At 36.0% G+C, this 10362-nt stretch overlaps 3 protein-coding genes across 3 annotated transcripts; 1 reads left to right on the top strand and 2 right to left on the bottom strand.

The window, feature by feature from the left end:
• Positions 1 to 1057: 1057 nt before the first annotated feature.
• On the top strand, positions 1058 to 1942 carry VICG_00290 (uncharacterized protein; the record flags this gene model as incomplete). Its single annotated transcript, XM_007603681.1, has 1 exon — positions 1058 to 1942. The coding sequence occupies one exon, from the start codon at positions 1058 to 1060 to the stop codon at positions 1940 to 1942; it is 885 nt and encodes a 294-aa protein (XP_007603743.1).
• A 715-nt stretch (positions 1943 to 2657) lies between these two features.
• On the bottom strand, positions 2658 to 3656 carry VICG_00289 (uncharacterized protein; the record flags this gene model as incomplete). Its single annotated transcript, XM_007603680.1, has 1 exon — positions 2658 to 3656. The coding sequence occupies one exon, from the start codon at positions 3654 to 3656 to the stop codon at positions 2658 to 2660; it is 999 nt and encodes a 332-aa protein (XP_007603742.1).
• Positions 3657 to 7864: 4208 nt separating this feature from the next.
• On the bottom strand, positions 7865 to 8368 carry VICG_00288 (uncharacterized protein; the record flags this gene model as incomplete). The annotated part of the gene is made up of 1 exon (XM_007603679.1): positions 7865 to 8368. The coding sequence occupies one exon, from the start codon at positions 8366 to 8368 to the stop codon at positions 7865 to 7867; it is 504 nt and encodes a 167-aa protein (XP_007603741.1).
• Between the last annotated feature and the right edge of the window lie 1994 nt (positions 8369 to 10362).

The following is a 10362-nucleotide window of genomic DNA, read 5'->3' as shown; positions in this document are numbered from 1 at the left end:
TAGTTTATATCTTTACGAAGGGATGCTACACAAGCACAGCTACCCGTGAAATGGCAAGCTTTAATGAGCAGCAGCTATCTAATGTGGTGTAATAATGCTCGTTTCTACGCTGCATGGAGGATAGCAGAGATATTCCTGCGAATGGCATATACATACAGATTAAGTAAATTGGATTTGCTGCCAAGATCTGTTCTATGGCTTACAATCCAGCCATATGAGTGATGCTATATCTTGACTCATTCTACAAGATGCTCTTCTAGCAGTGCAGGCAATGACTCATCTTCGGACTGATCCTTCTATGCCAAGAGTCCAGTAGCTGATTAATGCAAGCGTGTAGACAGGCAGAGGATGTTCTTGATAGTGGCAGCCGTTGGGTGGATACATGGTCTGTACAGGGAACAAACTATTTCTATGTCTGATAGAGATCACAGACAAGAGTCATCTATAAATGTGTAGTCTGTTCGTGTGCCTGATTATGCTCACGTAAGATTTGCTCAATTTACTTTTCTGACTAGTGCTAAATAAATGCAATTAACTGTATGTTTTTCACAGACTTTATGGTTTAACTGTATCTATGTGTTGGAAATAGACAACCTATATACAATCTCTTACCGTTATACTACAGGAGAATATGTTGATGTTCTGCACTGATGCTGGATATTAGACGATCAACAGCATGCTTCCCAGACAAACTACATCCATTCAACTGGATTGCACAAGAATACATGGAAACATCCTAGAGTATCTACTTTATGTTGTATATCCAGCGAATTACATCTAGCACAGTCTGGAATGATTTTGCATGACATGTTTGACATCTGTCAATGTACTAAATAATGTACTAAAAGTTTTTCAAAAACAATTGTTGAGTAGTAGAATTTATTCACAAGGATTTACCAGCACAGTAATGATTGTATGCTGACAGAAATTACTGTCTTGCTTGTGGCCAAAGCTTATATATGCCATTGTGATTTTTAAGCTCAGAGATAAATCGTTGTGATTTCCAGTCAAAATTCGGATAATTTAATTAATTTAAAAATTTTTAACTCATACCCTAATGAATATTGTACAAACAAAAAAGGCACACAAAGTAATTTGCAGCTTTATTGTGCTTATGGAAGCTACATTTCAGAGCTCAAACAGTGATGTAAACCCCCGAGCCATTCAAAGTTCCAACCCACTTAGAGATTTTAGAACTGAAAGGCGAGCAGTACATTCTTTGCATTATAGCTTTGAAGGGCATTCTAAGAATGAAACTGAAATATCTATACCTGCCAAAGGTATTACATCTATTGACAGCAATATTAAGAGACTAGTGAAGTTAAAGGAACTAAATCTTGGTGGTAATAAGCTAAGATCATTACCAGCCGAGATAAGAGAGTTGAAAAGTCTACAAAAACTGGATCTTAATTGCAACAAATTTGAAACATTTCTAGAAGTAATAGGAGAGTTGGAGAATCTACTAGAGCTGAATCTCAACTTTAACAAACTCAAGACACTGCCATCTGAGATGGGAAAGCTGAAGAATCTACAAGTATTGATTCTCAATGATAACAAACTCGAGAGACTACCACCTGGGATAGGAAGGCTGAAGAATCTATTGTATCTGTATCTCAAAGGCAACAAGCTTAAGACACCACCACCCGAGATGGGAAAGCTAAAGAATCTACGAGAACTGAATCTCAATAATAACCAACTCGAGACACTACCAGTTGAGGTGGGAAATCTGAATCTACAAGAGCTATATCTTAATGGCAATAAACTTGAGACACTTCCAATTGAGATAAAAAAATTGTCCGGTTCATTGGAAATTCTGGACTTAAGAGGCAATAACATTTTAGAGGAAGGAGATGGAAAAAGGACTCTAGGTAAGAAAGAATTGAGAAAGATATTTGAAGATCGTGTTGTGTTTGATGGGGATGCTCTACGAATACCACAGTGAGTCAATTATTGAATAATTCAATTTACAAGCTTAATGTAGTTCTTTCTCTTCAATTCGTGCTTTGGATGTAGGAGTGTGTCTTTACCATAGTAAGTCTTCGAACATTATCTCGAAGATTCTTTAGTTTGTTCATATCCTTCTATCCTAGTCTTCTGGGACCTTCTTGGGTACTGAAGCCATTCTCTTCGTGATGGATTGTGATCGTCTTTAGTTGGGTGCTCTTAAAAATGCCCTCAGGAGTATTTTGGCAAGCATGGCATAAGAATCGTATTGATAGAAAGCTGAGACAAGCAAAAGCATGGAAGATATGGTTGTGTAAATTCAATGACAGTTTAGAGCCAAGTCTTTGGAGGGCTTAGTCGGCTGGCAGAGGCACAGCTAAGTATAGGAGTGAACTAGCTTTGAGGCTAGGCAGCAGTCTTCTCTAGGCAAGTCAGTAGGTACATGGTAGTATCACCACCAGTTCTTGTTTGGCAATCCTCTAGCGTATTCTCTGCCAATGAACACTTTAGGTCCAGCCCTTGGATGCAGTGGTTGACAAACACCTCATTTCGAGTGAATAGACAAAGTAACTGGCATAATGCACACATACTTTTCAATGCCAAGAACCATAGACTGGCAACTCAATAAAATAATGCTCAAAAACATTGTGTAGAAGATAGAGGTTGAAGGATATTAGTGAATAAAAGTGTTTGAAATCAGTATCAAGACCAATTTAATTAGTTTGAGACATCCAATCCATCTCACTCTCCCGGTCTAGTCCAGTAAGTTTGATGCCTACTTCATCCAGTTTCTTTTTTATATCGCTAAGTGGAAGACTCATATCTATCTCTACTTCTTTTTTATCTTTCGAGAGTATTAAAGTATGTAGGTTTGGAAACACCTTTTTGATTGTTGCATCAATCTTTGACATGTGATTTCCACGCAAGTCCAGATACTTCAAGTTGGGCATGGTTCTGTATTTATCTGCCTCAGCATCCAAATACTTTTGAAAGCTGACGTGCTTAATTAGGTTATCATTCAAAAAGAGATATTCAAAACCTGTGAGTTCAGATAAGCATGGCATCATTGTCAATCCAACATCAATCAAAGATAGTTTTGCTAAATTATTGAGATCTGGACTGTTTAGTGCAGCAATACCAATTACCGTTGTTGATATACTCAATTCATCAGTTACATAATGTTCAATGAGGAATTCCCACGCATTGGTTGGAAAATGATGAAATTCAAAGATTGATACCGAGATCTTCACGAGTCCATACTCATCTAGATAGTTCACGGCTTCTTGAAGTGCTTCCTCTTTTAGACTACCATCTTCATTTAACAATCTACATCTTGTATGTCTGAAATAACAATACAGTGTCATTGCCACAACTTCATGAATGTCACCTTTATTCCTTAGATAGTCTTCGTGTTGGGCAAGATTTACTCTTTCAAAATACTCATTGATTATTTCAGAGATTTCAGGATCATTCATAAAATTAGTAAAGTGGTTATCTGGGTCCTTGAAAACTCTGGACTTAGAAATTGAACTGGCCGAGGTGTTGTCGGATTCATTGCCTGGAGTGGAAGTACTTTGGAGCTGTTTTTCTGAAGGCTCTTGCTCACTCGTTGCAGTGCAGCAGGCATCTGAGAACAGGGTAAGAAATCCAACAGGCAGTGCTCTGATCAGATAATTTACGGTTTTGATTGACAAGCCGTGCATGGATGGCATGCAAAATTTTAATAAAAATATGGTCGATTTAATTTATCAGTTGATTTTGGTATGACAGGGAGAGTCAAATGTAGTGGATCTGTGCACATAACATCTATTCAGCTTATAGTATGCAAGACAATGTGAGACAGGAATATAAAGTGTGTGGTATAAGAGAAAAGTAGTGAACATAAAACAAACAAGAGATATGAGGATAGATCAATATTACATTGTAGTAGTTAGACTAATGGAGTGTATGTGGACGTATTATAGATATGGAATGTTAGATAAGTATGGACAGAAGATAGACATGGATAGGAGTAGAGGATTGGATATTAGATGGGGTTTGGATAAGTAAGATATAGATAAGGGCCAGATTGGCAGGGGAAAATAAAAATATAGTAAAAATTATTTAGAAAAATTTTAGGGGTGCACTGTTGGGAAAGCAGCAGCGAGGAGTGGTTGCAGGACTTCCGGCCGGTGGGAATTTCTGCGTCAGCAGAGCGAATGTTCCACAGAGGTGGCCAGAGTGGAGACACCGGACAGAACGAGACGTGTGGCTTGAGAGTACCAGAGAGGGGGATGGAGAAGTATGGAAGAGAGATAGAAACAAAGATAGAAGGAGGATATAGATATAGGTAAGTAGTAGATATAAGTAGGAAGGATACTAAGAAGGTAGAGATTTTGGGAGTATGATGGAACATTTTGGAAGGAAGGGATATGGGAAGGAGGACAGAAGAATAGTTGGGAAGAAGTGGAGTTAATTGAAGGACCAAGGTAGCTTACTAAGGTAGTTACGACAGGACTCACGAACAAAGAGGATTTGACACAAGATTGTAGCAAGATACTATTGTCCGATTTTTTGGTATGGAGGACCCTAAAATTTTTGAGTTTTAATGGGCAGAGAAGATACGATCGGATTGAGAGAACTCTTTTGAGATTAGATCGTGGGATATGAAGGACGCGACATGAGGAATTATATGGGAAGATACTATATGAGAAGCAGGGACATTACTTTTAGGTGGTATATTTTTGAGACGAAGGATGAGGAGTGGGGGATAGAAGTTGATGTAGACAGTATGGAGGATATGAGACGGTGGTTAGTGGTGAATAGAAGTGAGACAGAGTAAGAAAGAACACGATACGTGAATAAGAAGACAGGCTAACAGAAGGATATAGTTAGGAGGAAGGGACAGTGTTTGACAGAAGTAGAGTAGATGTGATAAAAGGGAGGAGAGAAGAGTAAGGAATGGATAGGGAATAAGTAAGTACGAAAGTAATAATGAGTATAAGAGAAGGTAAGGGATGTATGAAGACACAGAGTGATAGTTAGTAGGGAAGTATTGGAAGGAAGAGGGCAATGGGGATCTAGGTAGGGGAGGAAAATGTAGAAGACTAATGGTGAGGGACTTAAGTGATATAAGGAATAAGTGATAATAGTAAAAAGAAGTAAGGAATAGAAAGACTAAGTGATAAGGGATAGTAATAAGAGTAAAGATAGGTTAATAAAGGGAATGATAAATATACTAATAAGGTAAGGAAGTAATTAACAGGAATAATAAAATAGCTAACTAGCAGACTATAAGTAAGTGATTAGTTAAGAAAGAGATAAATAGAAAGTAAGTGATAGTAAGGAAAGTGGTTGATGTAGAAGATATAAGTGGTAGGGAAGAGAGAAGGTACTATTAGAAGGGCGACTAGGTATAGGTGAGTGATAGTATACATGAGTGATGAGTTAGAGCAGGATTCTCGGGAACGAACGATTGTAGTTGATTGTATGATATATGTTCTATTGAGTACCTCTCTTGGCATCAGAGCTTTTTGCTATATCACTCCTAAAACTTTTTATTTATGCTGGCCAGCCAGAAGCACATCTTGACGGGACAGACTTTTAAGATAGATTGTTTATGTATGAGACACGGAAGTGAGTGGTTGTAGATCTATTAGAGGATGTACAGTGAGTGGGCTAGTGAGGCAAGTGGTTCGTGGGATGGACACAGGATTAGATAGAAGATAAGAAAGACTAGTGGCAATATAAATAAGTGAGGAACAAAGAGTTAGTGATAAGAAGGTGATAGTTAGTTAGCAGAAAGATGTTGGGAGAGGAAAGAATGTAAGTGAGGTAGATGTAAGAATGAGGAAAGGCTAATAAGTAGGTGATAGCAGGAGAGGACTAATGGTAAGGAGCCAAGAGGGGCAGAAAATAGTAGATTAATAAGGAGGCGAGAAAAGGCATTGGTTGCAAGATATAGAGAAGTGAAGTGTGGGGAGAGGAAGAAGAGAATGGAAGTGATAAAGATAATGGTAGCTGAGTGATATAAACGACTATAAGAGAGGAGGAGTGAAGAATAAGGGCAGTAAGAATACCAATAAGAAGGACTAAGTAGGTGATACTAAAGTGAGGAGAAGGTAGGAAATTAATGGCAAGGAAGTGAGAATAAGATTAAGTATAAAGTAAGAAATGTGTAGGGATTTTAGTATGGATGTCAGTAAAAATTATAGTAAAAATTATAGTAAAAATTATAGGGGCTAGAGGAAAAGTAGAAGAAGGGGAGGAAGAATAAGTAAGGAATAAAGAACAAGTTAATATAAGAAGACAGACTAGCTAATGATAAGAATAAGTAAGGAAAGTAGTTAGTACTAGATATTAAGTGTAAGTGGTAGGGATTATGGTGGTAAGTTATGTAGGGATTTAGGAAAAATTTTAGGAAAAATTATAGAAGCTAGAGGAAGGAATGGAAGTGAAGGTAGGGTAAGTAAACTAAGAAAGTAATAAGTAAGGAATAAGTAAATAGAAAGTGATAGGGAAGTAATAAAAGTAAGGAATATAAGGGATAATAAGATAAGCAAGTGATATAAGGCAATGAAAGGAATGTAAAAGAGGAATATATGGAAAGAAGATGCTAGATAGGGATAGAAGTAAAATAAGTAAGGAAAGAATAGAAAAATGGGAGTAAGTGAGTAAGGAGGTAAGTAAATAGCAGACAAATAGTAAGGTAAGTAATAAGCAAGGAATACGAATAAGAGTAAGTAATAAGTAAGTAGTATAAGTAATAATAAGGTAAGAGATATAGACTAAGTGATAGTAAGAGACTATGAATAGGTAAGTAAAATAAGGAAGGAATAGTAAGGGAAGTAGAGATAGCTAAGAAATAAATAAGAAGTAAATAGAATATAGGCAAGTGATGGATAGGATAATAAAAGACTAGGTGATCGTAAGGTAAATAAGTGGTATGAGTAGCAATGGGGGAATATAAGTAAGAGGTAAGAGGAATAATAGAAGATTAAGTATAGAAGTGATGGATAGGATAGCTAGATATTAAGTGTAAGAGGTAGGGAGGATGTGAAAGGGATAAGGATGTGGTAGGGATTATAGTGGGAAAATTATAGGAAAAATTTTGGGGGCTGGGCTTGCTTATTATTACTCGTCTCTTACTATTAGTCTGCCACTGAGTATCTCTTGGTTCCTTATTAGTTTATTTACTTGTCTGTTAGTTATCCCCACATCCCCTACTACTTAGTCTCTATACTTATTATCTTGTTTTTATTACTTATTACTCCTTACCTTAACTTCCTTATTTATTGCTTATCTAATATTCCCTTGTCTTCCTTATTTTACTTACCACTTGGCTCTTCCCCCATCTTCCTCTTTTACTATTCCATTTATTTACCCACCTTTACTTATCTTATAAGTAGTTGGTTCCCTGTCTTACTCATCTTCTTCCTTAGTCTTAGTTCCCTACCTTCACTTCCATTTTTCCTTAGTGATCCTCTGTCTTATTCATCCCTCTCTACTCTTTTCCTCCTAATGACTAAAGTAGCAAGGTAAGTGGGGCTAAGTAAAATAAGGAATGAATAGAAAGATAAGAGTAAGTGATCAGACTAATAAGGAATGATATTGGGAAGCAAGGTGGTATAAGTAAGTATAAGGTAAGAGGTAGTAATAAGAGGAGTAATAGAGAGATATTAGAAATGAGTGGGAAGGGAAGTGATAAGTGAGTATAAGGTAGGAGATATAAGGGTGTTGGAGAATAAAGTAATAACAAGTAGGAAGGTAGTAAGTAGTATACGTAAGGGAGGTGATGATAAGTAGGAATAAGCAAAATAAGGGAAAGGTATCGAACTAACAACTAAGTAAGAGGTAAGGAATAAGGAAGGAGATATTAGGGAGGTAAGAGATAAGGAGGTGACTAACTAACTGATATGAAGAAGAACTACTAAGTAAAGTGCTAGGTGATAAGTAAGGAGAGTGAGAAAGGAAAGACAGAAGCGAGGTCGGGGAGGAATAAGGTGGTGATAAGAAGGGGGTGGGTATATGGTGAGGAAAGAAGTAGGAAGAGATGATACGGTAAGAGATTAAATAAGAATAATAGGTAAGTATAAGAGATGGTAAGGGGAGGGAATAAGTAAAGATAGGGAGTAAGAGATAATAAGGTGATAATAAGGTAATGTGAGTAGTGATAGGGGTAGGGAATAAGAGGGTAAGAAAGTGATATGAGTAGTGATAAGGTAAGAGAGTAAAAGAGAGTAAGGAAGTGATAATAAGGTAAGTAATAAGAGTGATAACAGGGTAATATAAATAATGATAGGGTAAGGAAGCAATATGAGTAGTAATAAGGTAAGAGAGTAAAAGAGAGTAAGGAAGTGATAATAAGGTGACATGAGTGATATAAGGAAAGGAGTAGTAGGAAGAATAAGTAAGGAAAGTAGTTAGTACTAGATATTAAGTGCAAGTGGTAGGGATTATAGTGGTAAGTATGGGATTTAGGAAGAATTATAGGGGCTAGAGGAAGGAAGACTAAGGAAAAATGGAAGTGAAGGTAGATAGAATTGTAAGTAAGACGGGGGAAGAGGATGGGCAAGACAAGCAACTACTAAGCAATAGTTGGTAGCTAGTATAATGCTAGTTATGTATGGGATAGATAGAAGCTTTACATAGTATTGGATGGTTTAGTTAGATAGTATAGGCAAGAGAAGACGAGTGAATAAGGAAGGATGTTAGATAAGTGGTGAATAAGGAAATTAAGGCAAGGAATAGTAATAAAAATAAGATGATAAGTAAAGAGACTAAGTAGTGGGGAAGGGATACCTAACAAAGAAGTGAGTGATAAGGAAGTGATATTAGGGAGGGAAGAGATAGGGTAAGTAATAAATAGGGGAATGAATAGAAAGATAAGAGTGAGTGATAGTAGTGAGGTAAGAAAGACTAATAGATAAGGGATGGTGTAAGTAAAGATGGGGTAGGTTAATAAGTAAGTATAATAACAAGGGAATTAAATAAGAAAGAGGAAGGGAGATAATAAGTAAGTAGTGTAAGTAAGATAGCTAATAATAAAATAGGGTAAATAAATTAATTAATTGGCTAAGTAAGTGAGGAAGTGACTATAAATAAGGAAGGGAAATAAGAAATGGTAAGGGAATATGAGGAAAGAGAGTGATATGAGTAGTAGCAAGGTAAGGAAGTGATAACAGGGTGATATGAGAGATGATAAGGTAAGGAAGTGATATGATAATAATAAGGGAATATGGGGAATAGTGATATGAAAGACAGATTAATAGGACGTGGCTAGGAATATAGGCAGTACATAGGGATGATGGTAATAAGTAAGAGTGGGAGAAGAAGAGGTATAAGGTAAGAGATAGTAAGTGATAAGAGGGAGACTAGGTAATATAGCTAATAAACCAAGTAAGTAACAAACTAAGGAATAATAAGGGAATATAAATATGATAGGGTAAGGAATAAAAGAATATAATGATAAGAGAGATAAGAAAGGAATAGAGGGTAGTGGTGTAAGGGAAGGGATGAAAGAGTAAAGGTAAGTAGTATAAGTAATAAAAGGAATAGAGAATATAGTAATAGTAAGGAAGTATAAAGAAGGACAGAGTAAAGGGATTATAGTATATAAGTAATAGAAGGAATAGAGAATATAGTAATAGTAAGGAAGTATAAAGAAGGACTGAGTAAAGGGATTAAGTACTAAGATAACTTAGCAGACTATAGGTAAATAAGTAAGAGATAGAAAGAAAGGAAAGATAATAAGTGAGGAAAGTAAGGAGTGATATTAAGGGGATTGAGAAGTATAAGTGATAATAGGGAAATATATATAAATATAATAAATAAGCACTAAGTAAGGTAAGGATTATGAGGAAGGAAGGTGATAATAAATATAATAGTAAGTAAGGAATATAAGAGAGAATAGGGGAATATAGGCAGTGGGAACTAATAGGTAAGAGATGATGGGTAAAGATAGGGTAGGTAGTAAGGAATAAGGTAAGGAATATGAATGGAGACTAATAAATAAGGGATAATGACAAGGGAGGTTAAGTAAGTGATAAAGGAAGAATAAATATAGTGATAAGTAAGGAACAGATAGAAAGATAAGTAAATAGAAGGTAGGTTAGGGGGATAGAGATAAGTAAGGAAAGAAAGGAGAATAGTGAGTAAGGAGATGTAGGGGAGGAGTAGGAGAGAATAAATATAAATAAGTAAGAGATAAGTAAGTAGTAAGGTAATGAAGTAAGTATAAGGAGAGAATAAGGGTAAGTAATTGAGAATGAAGTAATAGTAAGTAATAGGGTAAGGAATATGAGGAGTAATAAGGAAACTAACTATAACTAACTAATAATAAGTAAGTAATATAACTGATAATAAATAGCTAGGTAATAAGGTAACTAACTAATAATAAGTAAGTAATAGGGTAGGGAAGTAATAAGAGTGATATGAATA

This window comes from Vittaforma corneae (assembly GCF_000231115.1).
Source record: "Vittaforma corneae ATCC 50505 unplaced genomic scaffold supercont1.2, whole genome shotgun sequence".
Classification (NCBI taxonomy): Eukaryota; Fungi; Microsporidia; family Nosematidae; genus Vittaforma; species Vittaforma corneae.
Note: the sequence above shows the minus strand (reverse complement) of the source record. Positions and strands in the feature narration are given on the sequence as shown.